The sequence below is a fragment of the Bos indicus x Bos taurus genome, chromosome 6, assembly GCF_003369695.1.
Source record: "Bos indicus x Bos taurus breed Angus x Brahman F1 hybrid chromosome 6, Bos_hybrid_MaternalHap_v2.0, whole genome shotgun sequence".
In the NCBI taxonomy this organism is placed as follows: Eukaryota; Metazoa; Chordata; class Mammalia; order Artiodactyla; family Bovidae; genus Bos; species Bos indicus x Bos taurus.
The window spans coordinates 42,513,065-42,532,761 of record NC_040081.1 but is presented as its reverse complement, the minus strand read 5'-3'; the positions used below and the strand labels follow the sequence as shown (position 1 = coordinate 42,532,761).

Genomic DNA, 19,697 nt, shown 5'->3' with positions numbered 1-19,697 from the left:
TAGTGCTGCCATGAGCACTGGGGTACAAGGATCTTTTTCATTTATGGTTTCCTCAGGGTATATGCCCAGTAGTGGAGTTGCTGGGTTATATGGTAGTTTTATTCCTTGTTTTTTAAGGAATCTGTTCTCCCTAGTGGCTGCATCAATTTGCATTCCCACCAACAGTGTAGGAGGTTTCCCTTTTCTCCACAGAGTGAAGTAAGTCAGAAGGAGAAAGATAAATATCATATATTAATGCAAATATATGGAATCTAGAAAGACGGTACTGATGAACCTATTTGCAGGGCAGCAAAGGAGACACAGACAAAGAGACTTAGGGACACAGTGGGGAAGGAGAGGGTGGGATGATTTGAGAGAATAGAGCTGAAATATACATAACCATATGTAAAATAGATAGCCAGTGGGAATCTGATGTAAGACATAGGGAACCCAAAGCCAGCGCTCTGTGACAACACAGAGTCTGGGATGGGAGGGAGGTGGGAGGGGGGTTCAAGAGGGAGAAGATATGTGTATGCTGCTGCTGCCAAGTCATGTCAGTCATGTCCGACTCTGTGTGACCCCATAGCCGGCAGCCCACCAGGCTCCCCCGTCCCTGGGATTCTCCAGGCAAGAACACTGGAGTGGGTTGCCATTTCCTTCTCCAATGCATGAAAGTGAAAAGTGAAAGTGAAGTCGCTCAGTCATGTCCGACTCCTAGCGACCCCATGGACTGCAGCGCACCAGGCTCCTCCATCCATGGGATTTTCCAGGCAAGAGTACTGGAGTGGGGTGCCATTGCCTTCTGCATATATGTGTATACCTATGGCTGATTCATGTTGATGTACAGCAAAAACCATCACAATACTGTTAATTAGCCTCTAATTAATTTTTTTTTAAAAAGGAAAAAAGAATAATTACAAGGACTTTGCAAAGCAAATAATACACTTGCAAGGTTTCCAAAGCTGGGCAGAATTCCTCCCCTACTAAACTCCCATCAATAACAGAGGGGACATCACACTGCCTGTTGTGGGGCTGTTTTCCTCTCCAGGCAAAGCTACCTAGTGAGAACCAAAGGGACTTTAAATGAATGCATTGCAATGTATTGACACTTGTAGCACCAGCCCCAGTGGGAGGTTCACAGCTTGGTACCTTCAGCCCAATACAAGTCAAACTTCCTTTCCAGGAGCAGCCACAGATACACCTTCCCTGCACAACTTGCCTTCCTTAGTAGCATACATTTGACTTGGCAGATGAAGCCTGCACTGTATATGTGTTTACACAGAAGGGACTTGAGGGCATTATTCTGGAAAGGGGGAAATACGGATAATGACTCCTCACACTATCGCTTGGCCCAACCACCAGTCCAGCAAAAGCCTTGTACATCTTCCTGGTGCTCTCCATTTTCAACATATTATCTCCAAAGAGGAGAAGAAGGTTATAGAGGATGAAATGGTTGGATGGCATCACCAATTCACTGGACATGAACTTGGGCAAACTCCAGGCAATGGTAAGGGACCAGGAAGCCTGGCATGCAGCAGTCCATGGTCATGAAGAATTGGACACGACTTGGTGACTGAATAACAACAACAAAAATCTCCAAAGAAGATACAATTCCCCAGCCCCTACCTTTAGTTGGAATTACCTTAAGTAAATATCAAGCATGAATCTATTTAGATTCCAGTTGCTAACCTGTCAAACGCATGAACTCACCCAAACTCTGTATACCCTACAGATTTTCATACCTAGAGCATCCCCAACATTCAAGACTGCTGCTTATGATTATGCAGATTGTACTTCGCACAGCTCTAGAAAACACCCTTGACAGAAAGCCACTGTGTATTTGTTTAGTCTTTGTGATCAAAGTTTTCCAAAAAATGTTTTGAGGGAAGGGAGCCTCATTCTATATGGTACAAAGATACCACAGGGGCTAAATGTGGGACTGCTTCATAAACCCTCATGTAGGAAATGCCTTTCAAACATATGAGCTACTCCAAAAATAAATTAATTTTTTAAAAAAATATGAGCCACTCAATGATATTCAGTGCAGCACTGTTTATAAAAGTGAGAAAAAATCCATCATTTTGACCCCAAAGATCTATCAACAAGCAAATGGACATTAAATGTGGTCTGATCACATATCAGAATATCATAGTGCCATTTAAAAGATGAATTCAAGCTAAAAGTATCAAAAAAAAAAAAAAAAAGCTAAAAGTATCAACACGGATAAACCTTAAGAAATGTAATGTTGAAAGCAGCTATTGTGACACCACTTATACAAATACTAAGATGTACAAACAATGTACAAATAGGTTATGGGTCCATGCATTTTGAAGCAAAATGTACATCTAATGTGCAATTTGATGTCTATCATTTTCAGGATCAGGGTTATCCCAGGTGAGGTATGGAAGAAAGGCAATTTAGGAAGGGCACAGAAATGCCTCACCTGGGTCAATCATATTTTTTTCATGTAAAATATATGTGGCAAAATATTAATATTTGTTAAATCTAGGTCATAGTTGTATGGATACTTGTATTTTTTTCTATATGCTTGAAATATCTTTTTTTTTTTTAAGTGAAAGAGAAAAGAAGTGAGGCTTCATTTCCCCAAAGGAGCTACTATGCTTCTTCCCCTCTGATAATGAGATCCCTATTAGTCAGTGGCTTTCCACTTTTTCTTTTTTTAGCAACAGAGTCTTCCTTTCAAATGAAAATTTTTATGGATTTCTAATATATATACCCAATGAAAGCTGAGGTGCCCCAGAGCCCTAATTTCTCACCTTCTCTCCATGCGACCTAACAGAGTCCCCAAAGATATCTCCACAGAACCCAAGGCTCCAGAGCACACAATCTGAACACTACTTATATAACGAATGGTGAATCCCCTTTAACCCTGATGTCAGAAAGCTATGGGCCAGTTTTCAAGCTTTCTAGTCAACATCTATGTTCAGAACATTTGTAGTCTCCCTTTCCCTCCTGTTTCTGACTTGCTAGCTGGCATTTCTTTTCATCAAGAACCTGAATGTAATAAAATGGCCTATCTTCAATAATTGACAAAAATTAATACCTCTCAAAAAGTTAAACAGACATCTAACTGTCCTCCCTACCATTATTCTCTGAATAACCAAGATTTAACAGTGTTTATGTTATTCAAAAACACTTTTTAAAATAGAAATACAAAAAGAAGATGATTTTCTAAAGAAGCAAATCTCCCTTAAATAAAATGAAAGCAATGAATGACTCAGATTGAATGCAATTACCCATATTTATAAGAGAATCCAGCATTAGGAATGTCAAAATTTAAAAAATAATAGACTCATTTTCACAATATATACAAATATTAAATCATTATATTGTATACCTGGGACTAATATAATGTTATATGTCAATTATACTTGAATGGAAAAATTCTAAATTAAAGAATAAGAAACATAATATAAATTTCCCTCAACTACTGACCAATATACAGATACTCAATACCACATTTATTGGTACAAAAATCTAGTGAAGATATTTCTTCGGCTTTAACTTTTTATATTAAGATAAATTTATTTGTTCTGACAAGGAGATCTGATACTGTTCTTCTGAAGATTTCACATATTCTTAAAGAAGTCTCCTCAATAAAACATTGTAGTTGATCATTCTAATATACCAAAGTTCAAAATTGTCGCTCCCAGAAGATTCAACATAGCCCAGTCATGTAAGTATGGTTTGTCAAACATGAAACATGTTTGCAATAGTCAAAGAGATATAACTGCTGTGGCTAGAGAAACAATGACAGCATTCCAATCAAATTGCCTGCTTTTAATACATGTCCATATAACAAGGAAAAAATGTTGCCTAGTGAGAGTAGTCTCAGAGACAGCGCAAGGTTAGAGTGCTAACTGTTGCTTCCTGGTTATGCACCCAGGCTCCCTGTCTTCACCCAGCATGTACCCAGACGTCATCAAGGAAGATCCTACACTTTGACAGGAGCACCTTCACCAGTCCTGGCTTTCCACCAGGGCCAAGAGTTGCCTGATCTTGGAAAACAAAATTACCTCTTCACCAGCTACCCTGTCCTCGTTCCTCATTTAAAGGAAACAATCTACCACCTTCTGCAGCCGCCACTGTACTCACTAAGCCCTGGGAGTGTCAGCTGGGATGTGGAGGATACTGTGGGAGAAAAAAGACTGTCGATTGGAAGGGGGAATTTCAGGGCAAGGCAGATATTTAAAGGAAGGCAGTATGAGGCCAGACAGAGGAGGACAGATGAACATTATGTTCTATGGTGATCAACTAAACCTCTAAAATCATTCTGCTTGCTTGAAAACCTACCTTACCAAGATCACAAAGAAACAATACATCGATAAATTCTTAAAGACTTTATTTCTAACACAAGACAGTTGTTAGGCCATCTTTTAAAGCAGCACATGACATTACATGGGGGAAGATATAAATGGAAGAAATGTGAAAAATTCAAAGAACCACAAAAATGATTAAATGCATAGTAAAGTTTTCATCAGGAAGGTTCAGTTCAGTTCAGTTCAGTCGCTCAGTCATGTCCGACTCTTTGCAACCCCATGAACTGCAGCACACCAGGCCTTCCTGTCCATCACCATCTCCCGGAGTTCACTCAGACTCACATCCATCAAGTCGGTGATGCCATCCAGCCATCTCATCCTCTGTCGTCCCCTTTTCCTCCTGCCCCCAATCCCTCCCAGCATCAGAGTCTTTTCCAATGAGTCAGCTCTTCGCATGAGGTGGCCAAAGTACTGGAGTTTCAGCTTTAGCATCATTCCTTCCAAAGAACACTCAGGACTTATCTCCTTTAGAATGGACTGGTTGGATCTCCTTGCAGTCCAAGGGACTCTCAAGAGTCTTCTCCAACACCACAGTTCAAAAGCATCAATTCTTCGGTGCTCAGCTTTCTTCACAGTCCAACTCTCACATCCATACATGACTACTGGAAAAACCATAGCCTTGACTAGACGGACTTTTGTTGGCAAAGTAATGTCTCTGCTTTTTGATATGCTATCTAGGTTGGTCATAACTTTCCTTCCAAGGAGTAAGCGTCTTTTAATTTCATGTCTGTAGGAGGGTTATGTAGCCTAAAAAAGTCAGGTGAAGATAAGCCTAAAACATAATTGGATAAAAGTAAAGGCTGATGAAACACCAAGACAGGTTGAATACTAATGTCAGTTGAGGTGCCCATCTCCATAGAAAAAGAACGGACAGTCCTCCATGTGAGAAGATTTAGTTACTCATCTGCACAAAATCAGATTGGATGACCAGTATTATGAGCTTGTGATCAAAAACACACAAAGGGCCTTGTGTAGACTCAGACTATTGTTTGAGAATATTTAAAGGTTAGTTCTAGAATTTCCACTAGGGAGTAACATCAACACACTGATTTTGAGAATGGATATAAGGCCTGTGAGAAGTGAACCCACACAGCAAATGCCCAGTTGATCCATAAAGAGTTTGGGTTCCAGCAACATACAATAAATTCATTATTAGTTATATAGTCAGGAAATAGAGTGCTCCAGCTAATCAAATATTTTCCGTTAATTGTTACCACATGCAGAAGGATTACAAATTTTTAAAGAATGAGAATAAATTAAAATACACTTAACACTGAAACTAAACTGATTATAATTTAATCTTTCTCTAATTATTCAGAATGCATTTCAGGGTCATCAAGAAAAGCATAAATTATCAGTGCTTGATGACTGTGCAGGAAGTCACAGTTTTTCTAAAATCCTGGTTAATAGATGCTGGGTAAAAAGAATTCACTGCATTCATTATGATTTGGGGGAGTTATGTGCCAAGCATTTTTCTAGGATATGAAGTATATCATTAATCCTCACCAAAAATAAAATTTCACAGATGATGAACTGAAATTCATAAGAGTTAGAATAACTTGTCCAAGGGTACACAACAGGAAAGAGTGTCAGAGCCAGGTTTTGAGGGCAGAACTGTGTCTTTAAGGAATATGCTCTTTCACTATTTCAAACAAGGTATTTCATAAAAGTATTCATAAAATTTATTGCTTGTATGCATAAAACTTAAGCATAGTCAGTGGGTCAGATTGTTCATTTTTCCAGACATGCTGAAGAATTTTTCTGAACCATTCTTGAGATTGCTACCATGTATTCATAATGGCAGAAAATTCTACGCATGAAATATTTTTGTAGATTTTTTTTAAATAAAAGGCCAACTGCTCATTCAAAACCTCAAGAATATAGCTCAAACATCTTTGGACTAAATTAGCATAGCCTCAACCACAGAACAAAATGATTTACCAATAAATGTATATACTTAATATACATTCATTTACTCACATTTTATGCAATGACCTAATTTCTATGTTAATCCACACATATTTAACTGTGAAACATATTTGACTTGACTCAGATGGTAAAGAATCCACCTGCAATGTGAGAGACCTGGGTTTGAGCCCTGGGTTGGGAAGATTCCCTGCAGAAGGGTATGGCTACCCACTCCAGTATTCTTGCCTGGAGAATTCCATGGACAGAGGAGCCTGGCAGGCTACAGTCCATGGGGTCACAAAGAGTCAGACATGACTGAGTGACTTTCACTTTCATAAAAGAACATTTAAAATTATTTAAAGTCTTTAGGCTGAATTTACATCTATAAAGGAAATGAATTCAATTTGTGATGGAAGAAAAGAATTATTTCATCAACAGATGTGATACATCCCTTCTCCCATCATCTACTTTTGCATCCCAAATATTCACAATTTCACCTGAGACATTTATGGCTTCTCGTTCACCTGTATTCACAAGCACCAATTAAAATTCTTCTGGGTTCAAATGCCTTGTTCCTCCACCCATAATGGTTTCACTTATCTCTAAAACAGGCAGTAACTCCCATAATGGAATTTCACAAAAAAGGGGGGAAAGTGGCTGAACTCTGGAAGGGTGGGGGGGGGATCATCTCTGGCCATGATACTGTTTCATTAGCTAATCCCATTCACACCCAGGAGACTTGGCAGTTCTGAGATGACCCTCATCAAAGAGGCTGGCCTTCCTCCCCTCCTCTGCACATAGGATTTCCAGATAAGCCTTACAAGTTACTTTCTATTCCAAAAGAAACTATTTTCATCTCTAGCACCACACTGATATTTCCATCATGTTGAAGAAAATCCTACCTAAACAGTAACTTGGGGTCAGAGGATCCCTGACCGGAGTTAGCTCTTTGCTCAAAAGTTCAGAATAGAAAAACAGACTTCACATATATGAAGTAGCACACAATTATGGTGGGAAGGTAATTCTGAAATTTGATCCTTCCTTCTAGTTCAGGATCTTGCCCAGAGACAAAAGTTTCATGCTCAAGTAAAATTTAAAGAAAGTTAAAATTACTGCACTGCCTAACTGAATTAAATTACACATTTATAGTGAAGCTTGAAAATCATACTTAACTGTCTTAAAACTTGATAGATTAGGTGGTGCTTGCCATGATCGTGTTTTGAAAGGTGATTTCACTGCTCGTGATTGTAACTGCCGTGGAGCTGTTCAGTTGGGAATTTTACTCTAATGCTTTGAACTGATTTGCTCATTCAATTTCCTCTCTGAGATTTTATACCCTCCACAGTAACTTTGTTAAACTTGAATCTGAGGTGACCCTTCTGATTCTGAACTCCAAGGGACAACTTTCTCAGGGGAAGTAAAGTAAGGTTCATTTTCAATATGAATGAATAAAAGAGGAAACACCCAGACTGAAGGTCAAGAAAATGTTACCTGGAACTGAATCAATATCAATAGAAACAGTTCATTGAAGAGCAAGGGCTAATTTTATGTCCAGATAAAAAAGGTGCTCACATTTCAAATTAAGTAGCTGGATAAGAAGAATGAAGAAAGTTCTTTTTAAAAGACTATTAATTATAATTCCTTAGACTTAATTTTATAGCTGAAGAAATTACCAAGAGTTCTTATAAAATATGATACTTGACATACACGCCTAGAAAGAATATTTGGAGGGTCACATAATTCTTAAACTGAAAGGATCCCAAATGAATAGCTAGTTCACCCCTTTTGTTCTTCAAATGAAGAAACTGAGGCACAGTGAGGTGAAGTGTACTTCTAGAAAAGAAAGGTCAAAAAAATTTAGCATAGATTTCAATTACTGTCACAACAAACTCAAGTTTAATATCAAAGGGGTATAATTAGCACCCATGCATAATACCAATGCATGAAAATTGTCTTAATAACAGTAAAAACAATCTATCATTTCTTTAAAATTTTCTTAAAAGACAAAATGGTGGAATAAATCTAATACTTCATTGTAATTCCCAGGAGTAATTCATTTCTCCTACTACTCTAGACTCAATCTCCTAGTCACTCATTAAATATTTACTGAGCATTTACAGAATGCTAAGTATGGAGCTCAAAACTCCAAAACTGTATTCTGGTCAGAAATCTGTCTGTAAAAAAAATGGTGACTAAAAGTTTACTACATACTATTCCTGCCTCTGAGTGTTTATACCTTTTAAAACTTCCATTTTCTTCTAAAAATGGCTTTCTTCCTTCAAGGATTATAGTAGGCACTGTCTTCAAGAATCAGTGTTTCTCAAGTTCTATCTATTCAATCATCTTTTTTAACAAATATTTAATTGTTACATGACTATGGTTGTGCGAGGATCCTATGAATCACTTACAGTATCAATGTTTAATATTTCTTTCATAATATTGTTGATTTTCTTACATACAGTGTAAAGCTCTCTATTGGAATATATATATATATATATAATGTAGTTAATCAATAATTTATCCAATTACAAGCCTGGGAAAGTTGTTAGAAACCATATTTACATCACTATAGAGCACATGTCCAGCATAAGCAATCTCAAAGTTATATAATAAATATAGAGCAACTGTCCACCATATGTTGAAGTTATAAACAAATAAGACCAGACCATAGGTGAGATTAACACTGTTTAAGGTCTAATTAGCAATGCTGCAAATCCAGAGACTCATTTTCTCAGTGTATCCAGAGTTAATACCCACTGTTGAACTCACAAGACTTTGATTTGCAAGACATAATGTCAGAATAATAATTCATAGTGAGGAATATCCTCTTCCAAGATTTGGAAAACTCCAAAAGTTCCCTGAGTAGGAATGGCTAACACCTGGCCATGCACTTCTCTCTCTTCTTTCCAAGAGCCCACAGCTGTCCAACGGAATGCGTCTTAACACAGTTACCAAAACATCCCCTGCCAGTCACACTAAGAAATTCTACTCACCATGTTCCAAAGTACGTTCTTAGATAACTAAGAAGCCAGGTAGTAATCAGGTTATTTTGCAGATCAGGAAACAAGAGCTAATGCAGGCAGACACATGGAGGTCCACATTACCTGGGCCCCGGGGAAAACCTGAGACTTGCACCTTCTCCCACTTCCAAGACTCCGCTCAGCACCTGAATATTCCAGCATTGCTCTCTCCCTGAACAGGTGAAAAAGTCATCATCTCTTCAAACTCATTTCCATTTCCTTTGGATATACACTCTGAAGTGGATTTTGCTGGATCATACGGGAGTTCTATTTTTAACTTTTCAGGAACCTTCCTACTGTTTTCCATGGTGGCTGAATCAATTTACATTCCTACCAACAGTGTACAAGAGTTCTCTTATCCCCACATCCTCCCCAATACTTATCTCCTGTTTTCTTGATGATAGCCAAGAGATATATGAACTCCTATGTTTATTTGTTTGTTGCAGCATTATTCACAATAACCAAGATATGGAGACAACCTAAATGTCCATCAGAAAATGATCAACAGATGAATGAATAATAGTGAAGTTGTGGTATACACACACACACACACACACATGCACACACACACACATAATGAACTATGAGAAGAAGGAAAAGAAATCCTGCCATTTGTAACAACATGGATGGAATTTGAGGGCATGATGCTAAGTGAAAAGTTAGAAAAATACAAATATTGTATAAAATCACTTTCTTATGGAATCTAAAAAAGACAAACTTGTAAAAACAGAGAGTAGAATGGTGGTTACCAGAGTCTAGGAGTTAAGAGAGATGTTGCTTAAGGATACAAACTGCGAACTAAAAGATAGATAAGTTCTGAGGAACAAATGCACAGTATAATGATTATAGTCAACAATACAGTATTATAAACCTTAAAGTTGTTAAGAGACTAGATCTTAACTGTTTCTACTACCAAAAAAAAAAGGAAATGATAATTCTGTAACATAATAGAGGTGTTAGCTAACACTAAGGTTATAATGATACTATAATATATAAGTGTATCAAATCAACGTGGTATACACCTTAAACACTGTTATATCTCAGTTATGTTTCATTTAAAGCATGTGTGTGCTCAGTCATGTCTGACTCTGAGACCCTATAGACTGTAGTAGCCCACCAGACTCTGTCCATAGAATTCTCCAGGTAAGAACACTCGAGTGGCTTGCTACATTCTCCTCAAGGGGATCTTCCCAACTCAGGGACAGAACCCACATCTCCTGTGTCTCCTGCATTGCAAGCAGATTCTTTACTGCTTGAGCCACTGGGTTTTCATTTTAAAAGTATTACCAAATCCTTCCTTTTGTCCCCCTTTTTGAGATTCTATTGACTCTATTCCTTATTTTGGAAAGATAAGTCTTCTTCAAACAAATTATACTTTATTCTACAGATCTTTTACAGTTGTAAAGATGCAACTGAACTTCTGTTTGCTGGTACATCAGTACAAAAACTACTGGACAGACTGCCCTAACAATGGAGGGTGAGTTTAGAATCATCTAAATAAAAAATTTTAAAGACTGTATAGTAGTATAAAATTCACTAGGTATGGGGTAGTGGAGAACCTTAAGTAATCATCCCCTTGAAGCAATTGGAACTGAATTAAAAAGAAGTCCAAGGGACTTTTCTGTAGGGGCAGAGAATGCTATGGAAATAGAAGATAAAGAATGGTTTCTAATCAGGAAGCACAAGGGCAGATTCTCTGATGTGTGACTGAGCTGCTGCTCACAGGGAAACTCCTTGAAACCTGCTCCCAGGAAGCAGATGTACCAGGTTCTATGTCTCAAAGTGGGTGTGCCGGCTAGATCGTGTATGTCCCTCATCATATCAGTATGGTCTCACTTGGGTTAAGTCTGATGAACAACGGCAGTGTGATCAACAACGACAGTGTGTGTGTGTGTGTGTGTGTGTGTGTGTGTGTGTCTGTGTCTGTGTGAGTGAGTGATTTTGAACTCTGCCAAGCACTGCACCAGTCACTTGGTCGTAGAACACATTCTCTCAAACCCCTGAACTGATCCCACTATCATAGCCCTTCAGAAACATGCAAGAAAATAAAAACCATAGATTCTGAGACAGGATATGGATAATAAGCACCAAACCCTTCCCTTTGCAGTGTAGAGCACGAAGGTCCAGATTATGTATTTTGTCCAGAGTGGTTGATATCCTTAAAGGTATAAAGTAACTATATCAAATATAAAACTAATATCTAACATTTTAAGGTGTTCTGGGAATACGAATACATAAATTTATTTTCACAACTGACTATGAGTTAGGCAGAATGGCAATCAGCATCAGTCTCATTTAACAGATGAGGAAGTTGACATTCAGAGAGTCCTAATGAGGACTTCCCCAAAGGCACACCCCTAGAACACAAGACTTAGTCTTCTCTCTTCAGACTCTGCAGACTTTCTACTCTTCCACCCTTCATATGGGAGAGGGACGACAAGCATGCTACTGAACAGAAGGGGAGAAGCAACAGAGGACAATCATCTGCCATGTTTCTCTTCAAGGTTTACTCTATAATCTCTGGTTGTCTGAGTTGATGTGTAGTCTGAGTATGTAGGTTGGTGGTGGTTTAGTCCTTAAGTCATATCCAACTCTTGTGATCCCATGGACTGCAGCCTTCCAGGCTCCTTTGTCCATGGGATTTTCCAGGCAAGAACACTGGAGTGGGTTGTCATTTCTTTCTCCAGGGGATCTTCCCAGTCCAGGTAGCAACCCTGCATCTTCTGCATTTCAGGCAGATTCTTTACCTCTGAGTCACCAGGGAAGCCCTGTAGCCTTGTAGGTTGTTGGGATACAAATATGGAAATTGTTTTCTTCATGACTTTTAAAATTCCACAAGTCTATACACTAGCATGCTCAAACAATTCTGTGAACAGCCTTTGAATCTCATTCTTCCTTTTCTATTCTGGCCTTGACTCCTCTTCACAGGCTCAATTCAGTCCTGCCGGGAACAACAGTACCAAGTGCATCTGACAACCCAGCCTCCACGTACCCAAAGCTGTGAATTCTCCATGAGCTATGAGATGAACTGCTCCATGGGGCTGAGTTGACAAAAGGTTTATCTTGAGAAGCAATAAAACAATAAACATGAAGTGGGACTCTATATTCAGGTAATTGAGTCTCTATTCTGAGCTTGCAATGGATTTTTAATTGGTTCGTTTTTCCAAAAGGTCAATGTGTCAAACTTTGAGCCCTTTCCTTAATTCTTAGGATATTTTTTAACGCACATTTAGAAAAACACAGGTGCTTAACACATTTTGTCCAGTTAAATGGGCCTCTGCAATCTGAAATTGACATAGGCAGGTGGCTGCCAGGTCTGCACCACTTTGGGAAATGGATGTATTTCTCCCTTCCCAGCTCTCCATTGGAAGGGAGGGAGGAGAATGCTGACAGACAACAGCAGGGTGATTCTGAGCTCAGCATCCTATCTTGGTGGTATACCCAAGCTGCAAGATTTATAACCTTCTTGTTACAATGCATCAGCTTCAACACTTTCAGAGAAGTCTTCAATAACTTCGATGACATCTTGCTGAGGGGTTTTGTCATTAAAAGCCTAAAGCTGGTCATTAACAAACCTTCTCTGCAATCATCTACCGCTGTGCTAACTCAGGCATGGATCTCACTGGAAAGTTAGGCTGGCTCAGAAACTTTCCAGAAGGCTGCATTTTTTTCCCATGTGGGGTATATTTCTTTAAGAAAAGGAAATACAGTTCCCAATCCTTTCATTTCATCATTTATTTCTCATTATCCATTGACTCACTCTTCTCTGAAAGACACAACCAAATTCGACAAACGTGTAGAAAGCTACTTCATGACAGAAACAGTGCTCGGGGCTGAAGACATAATTATAAAAAAGACACAGCTCCAACTCTCAAAGGGTGCAGAGATATCCCCCTCCCAAAATTAACTGTTATTTATGGAATCTTTCATAACATGCCAGACTCTGTATTTAGGCTTTATAAGCATTATCATGTTCATTTTTCACCATGCTTCAGAAGACAGATATTTTTATTATCCCCATTTAAAGATTAAATGACTGAAGTGTTGTTTGTTTAAGAATTCCCCCCAAAATCACTGAGCATGAAGTGGAAGAACCAAGTTTCAAACCTGTATCTTGCCTGACTTCAAGCTAGCTGATCTCCAAACAACAGGATTGGGCCAGGAGTAAGGTGAAGACCATGACATTTCAGCTGAGGAAAGACTGAGAGCCAAGCCACGGGGAGGCACAGCTTCGGTAGGTGTGAGGAACAGGTTGAACTCAACTGAAATCCTCTTTTAGGAAAGTTTACATCATGGGTCAAGTATCACCCATTGAGAATAACTTGCCTGGTTTCTCACACGTTCTCACCTCCTCAACATCCAGATTATTAAGGTATCCCTTTATGTGTTCTTGGGCTTCCCTTGTGGCTCAGTTGGTAAAGAATCCTCCTGCAAGGCGGGAGACCTGGGTTCAATCCCTGGGTTAGGAAAATCCCCTGGAGAAGGCAAAGGCTACCCACTCCAGTATTCTGGCCTGGAGAATTCCATGGACTGTATAGTCCATGGAGTCGCAAAGAGTTGAACAGAACTGAGTGACTTTCACTTTCATTTATGTGTGCTATATATAGACTTTATATATAAGAAATTAAAAGACACTTGCTCCTTAGAAGAAAAGCTATGACAAACCTAGACAATGTATTAAAAAGCAGAGACATCACTTTGCCAATAAAGGTCCATATAGTCAAAGCTATGGTTTTTCCAGTAGTCATGTATGAATGTGACAGTTGGACCATAAAGAAGGCTGAGTGCCACCAAAGAATTGATGCTCTCAAACTATGGTGTTGGAGAAGACTCTTGAGAGTCCGTTGGAGACGGATTCTCCAGAGCAAGGAGCAAAGAGATCAAACTAGTCAATCCTAAAGAAAATTAACCCTGAATATTCATTGGAAGGACTGGTGCTGAAGCTGAAGCTCTAATACTTTGGCCACCTGATGCGAAGAGCCAACTCATTGGAAAAGACCCTGATGCTGGGAAAGATTGAAAGCAGGAGGAGAAGGGTACAACAGAGGATGAGATGGTTGGATGGCATCACTGACTCAATGGACGTGAGTTTGAGCAAACTCTGGGAGATAGTGAAGGACACGGAAGACTGGCGTGCTACAGTCCATGGGGTCACAAAGGGTCAGACACAACTGAGTAACTGAACAATAACAATATATAGACTTACACTTGCCTGCTGGCACCAGAGCAGCCAAGATTGGTGTAAATTTTATGAATATAATAAAGATTCAAATCATGTGAGAAAAGCCTAATGCTTTGAAAATCACTGCTTCTTGAGTTTTTACAAAAATCCCTGTGACAGAACAATTCCAGCTACCCAGTTGTTTGATAGTTGTTTCTGCTGCCAATTATTTGATATTTCACTTAATGTGGCAACCTCTCCAAAGGAAGTAATGAATGGAGGGAGGTACTGGCTGCTAGGTCCTCCATAGGATTCAATCGTAAATAGCCAGAGGGCCAATGCTACCAGCATTCATTAGGAAGTTTCCCAGAAAAAATGATGGAAAAATTGCAGACATGGCAGGGGACGTTCTGTCATAACTTAGAGACATGAAGGCGGATAGAAATTTTTTTTAATGTCCCGAGATTCTATTTTTTAAATAATAAGGAAAATAACCTGGGGTGATAGATATATACTTAAAAGTGCACATTTGGCAATGATAACAGTTATTACCATTGGTTGAGGGCTTACTATGTGCCAGGCAATTGCTTAGGGTGTTTAGCACAATAGCTTATTAAATGAAATTTTTACAACTCTGCCAGGGAAAGTATTACCCTATTTTTATAGATGAACAGACTTGAGAGTTTGGGAGGTTGGGTCATATGCCCCTTGCTGAATAACTGGACCTGGAATACAAGCCCAGTTATATATCATTTCAAGTTTTTGTATCTCCACTGTGTTGCTTTTCCCTTATCCATATCTACATTAATTAAAACAAAACCTGTTTAAAGGCATTTAAATAATGCAGTGATTAAAAAGGCATTCACTGATTTCTCCCTTTTTTTTTCCTGAAATGACATTTTCCTCTTTTTTTTTTTTTTCCTCCTTTTCTCATAAGGAAATAGAAACATTAGCTTTCTTTTTACAGCTCAATTAATTGCTGTGGGATTTTACCTGACGAGATTAGTAAGGCCTTCAGGCAGACGCCATTGATCCAACCATAGTGTCATTATGTGCCTGTCCATATGCACGATGTGGGAGGGAAGGCTTTGTTCCTGAGAATCACAAAGCCATCATCCATCTGACTCCCTGGGTTCTGGTGGCCTCTCTCCCGCAGTGCTTCCCACAAATACCTTCCTGGGCTTGTTATTGCTTTTAATCGCTCACAGGGTGGTTCTTTCCAGTCAAGTGCTCGCCAGTCAAGATCATCGGCATTACCTTGGAGGAGTCTCAGCAAATTGATCAGTTACCTCAGCTCCCTTCCTCTGCTGAGACGCAGGATATGGGGCATCTGAGTTTTGCCCAAGGTCATAGGACCTGCTGGCTCCTGCAGAGGCAGCATGAAACCCTTTCAAAGAATTTACGCAAGCCCAGGGCACCCAAACATGAGGCAAAGTTTCTAGAAGTGTGGTGGGACAAGCAAGTGCTCTGAGTCAGAAAGCCCTGGACTCAGGGATCCTATCAAACACCAAAATAGTGGTAGTAATAATAATACTGTACACATTCTGCCTTGTTCCAGCAAATATTACTTAGTAACTTTGTGATCTCGAGCAAATGACTTAGCCTCTTTGAAACTCAGTTTTCTCATCTGTAAGATAGCAGCAATGACCTCATCTCACTGTCTTGAAAATAAAATAATGGGATGGCATCAATTAAGACTCTTTTTGTTCCAAGTGATAGAAATCCAATCAGAATCAGGTGAACCAGAAAGAGCACTTAATTATAAGTAAAAGTAATGTCTCTCAAAAACATATTTGCAGCTGAGTCTGAGACAAACTGGAATTAGAAGCACAACTGTCCCCCTGATCTCTCCCTGGTTTCTTGTCTCCATTTCCCTGGGGGCACTGGTAGCTGTTCCCCACCCATCTTCTCACTACCCCTAAGCTTTACATGGAAAGGCATAGCCACCAATGGCCCACAAAGTTACATCACCTTGCCAATCCATGCTGTGAGACAAGCAAACTGATTGGTCCAAATTCTAAATCCCAGGGAAGAATTGGGATTGATCCACCTCACCGTCATGTGCCTACATCTAGATCAATCAATTATCTGTTGACAAAGAGCAGTTGTTTATTCTGCTTACATAACTATCTCTATGATAAGTCTAAGAATAGGGGCAAGGTGGGTACTTCCTAGAAAGAAAAGGGACTAGTTATTAGAAAAGAGTTTCACTGCAGAAGAGAGAACTGGTGTTCACTACAACAACATATGAAAAACAGCTATCACTATATCCAGTCCAGAATAGATACACTTAATATAGTGTTTCTGGTCAATGTGTAGATTTCTACACATTTTGAAAAACTATATTTTCAAAAAATACAATATTATTTGTTAATTACAAAGAATAGAAGTCATAATATTAAGAATCAGAAGAGAATGTAGATGCTGTGAATAATTAATGGTTTAAGTTCATACTTTTTACATTAATTCAACAGTACAATAGGAATTCAATAATTTCAAAAGCAGGATTTTGTTCCTAACCTTATCTTCTCTCCTATCCCTCACCAACCCAAATCTTCTCACATTTTCTTCTCTTGCCTTCAGTTACTTTTCTATCTTATCTTAGTTTGAGGGTCCACTGGTGAATTTTTAGTGTTAAAGATCTAAGGCACTGTACAAAGTACTAAAAATGACTTCAGAGAACAAAGAAATGTCCTTATATGTTAGCACTAAACAGAGCACCAAGATGGGAATGAAGAAAGACAATGTCTACTTTTTCTCTTTTTTCCCTAAAATACACAGAACAGTTTTGAACAAGTCCTTTGGGGTCCCTAGGGCATCCATAAATCTGATGATGATAACTAGCCTACTTGTCTCTTGAGGTGAAGTTGGGAACGTTGGTGTATTAACTATGAGCAGGGTCATTTATAACCCACTCCAGTATTCTTGCCTGGGAAACTCCATGAACAGAAGAGTTTGGCGCACTATAGTCCATGGGGTCGCAGAGTCGTACATGACTTAATGATTAAATAGCAGCAGCAGGGTCATTTACAGGGAGAAATGGGGAAGAATCTCAGAAAACTAGAGATTTCCTTTTCTTATCAGACAGTGAATTCCCACACAGAGGATGAATCTTTTTTGTGTGTAACACAAAAGAATGATTTTGCTTGTGTAAAATTGAAGAAATCCAATTGCCCTCTGTCAATAAACCCCAGGGCTGGGTGAGGAATTGAGTCAATATATTTGAGGTTTTGGAAAGAAACCACTTTGTGTCACTTTCCAGAATTCCTTCTCACTGATTCCAGTATATTACTGATTTAGTTTGGAAAGAATAATTCCAGGACCTCTCAAACAGAATGAGGAGAAATAACTGCCTATCATGGTTTTAAAAAACAGGAAATTGAAAGTCTCATTTTCATTGAATTTTGTTGCTATGATATGATTTCTTTATAGGGAGGAGAAATTAAATTTATGAAGCAACAGTGTTCCAAGTGGTAGCTAAAAGGGAGAAATTAACTGAGGCAGAAATATGTGTTACCAGCTAAAGATTATTCCTTCACATTTGTTTTCAAATATGAAAAGAATTCCTTTGGGTAAAAGGAGTTGCCAGAATAACAATATTGTCTTGAAATAAAATTCACAGATTCTATATGGCAAAAAGAATGTCTGCTGTTTGGTTACACTTTAAATGAAACATGCATTGATTGAAGACACATACCACTTGAAAGTTTATTACACAAATGCTTGATTTTGGTCCTTTAAGAATTCTGCCAATTCGTTTCTTGATAGTTAGGGTATTAAAATATGCAAATAAGCATGCTCTAGCTGGTCAGTGTGGATCTACGTGTAATAACTAATGCTCTCTCCCAACAGCCACCACTCCTTGTATTCATGTCACCTTCACCCAGGAGTCACAAAATGCTGAAGACTGTCGCTTTTTACTTGATTAAATTTCAGCAGGTTGAAGCTAGGCCAAAATTCTCACCTTCCTCTTTCCTAAATACTTTTTTCTCCCCCCTCTGTTAATTACATAGCTTTACACTGATTTACATGAATTTCAGCTTTCAAAATCATTGGTCTTTGCTGAATGCAAATAGGCACATGGGAAAATCATATCAAGTTTGCAGAATTGATCTTTCATCATTTCAAATGGTACCTTTGAACAGTTCCTGAAATGTCTGTCTGAAATACTCCCAGCGCTGAGTGTCATCAAAAGATGTGGGGTCACCCTGGGGAAACCCATTCTCAGTGATGTAAATTACAGGGTTATTATACGTATCCTGGAATGAGAAAGCAGAAGTTTTATTCCAAACAGATGTAAAAAAAAAAAAAAGACTCATAAAATCAGATACCCTCTATCTTCTCTAAGCTACAACCCCAAAACTAGTTTTCATCAAATTGCACTGACCCTATTAACTTAATTTTCCGCGCACTGACCTTTTATAACTAACAATGGAAAAGAAAAACTGTGCAAATATCCATGAAGACAGTCAAATGACTCTTGTTATAATGAGAAGACAGAAATATCTTTCTTCCATCAGCATCTGCTGATTGTCATTGCTCCTTAACCCCTTGGTCCCCCTCTCCCCAGTAGCTATGTTCTCTATCCCCCCAATAGCTGCAGCTGCTGCTGCTGCTAAGTCACTTCAGTCGTGTCCAACTCTGTGCAACCCCATAGACAGCAGCCCACCAGGCTCCCCTGTCCCTGGGATTCTCCAGGCAAGAACACTGGAGTGGGTTGCCATTTTCTTCTCCAACGCATGAAAGTGAAAAGTGAAAGTGAAGTCGCTCAGTCGTGTCCGACTCCTAGTGACCCCATGGACCGCAGCCCACCAGGCTCCTCCATCCATGGGATTTTCCAGGCAAGAGTACTGGAATGGGGTGCCATTGCCTTCTACCCCTCTCCGCCCGACAGTGGGAATCCTAAAAAACTGATAACTTAAAATTTTCATTTCAGCTACCTAGATGCCATTCAGTGTAACAGAGACCCAGAAAGGATTCAGCTATTTCAAATCCCTATTTTTCCTTTTAGTAACTCAATTGTGACCCCAGCCTGAAAAATATGTCCAAGGTACTACTGTAGCTACAACTGAATTTAACAGCAAATCCTAAGTCTAATCATGGCTTTGAAGCCCTTTATCCCTGGTGGCTCAGACCGTAAAGAATCTGCCTGTAATGCAGGAGACCCAGGTTTGATCCCTGGGTCAGGAAGAATCCCTGGAGAAGGGAATGGCATCCCCACTCCAGTATTCTTGCCTGGAGAATTCTATGGACAGAGAAGCCCGGCAGGCTACATACAGTCCATGGGGT

At 39.2% G+C, this 19,697-nt stretch overlaps 1 protein-coding gene across 1 annotated transcript in view; it reads right to left on the bottom strand.

The window, feature by feature from the left end:
- The window catches only part of LOC113894168 (cytosolic beta-glucosidase), a 132,566-nt gene that overhangs the window by 44,190 nt on the left and 68,679 nt on the right, over positions 1-19,697 (bottom strand). Inside the window, exon 4 of the mRNA XM_027544172.1 lies at positions 18,544-18,667. Within this exon, the coding sequence (XP_027399973.1) occupies positions 18,544-18,667 (124 nt within the window). The remainder of the gene's footprint in view (positions 1-18,543; positions 18,668-19,697) is intronic.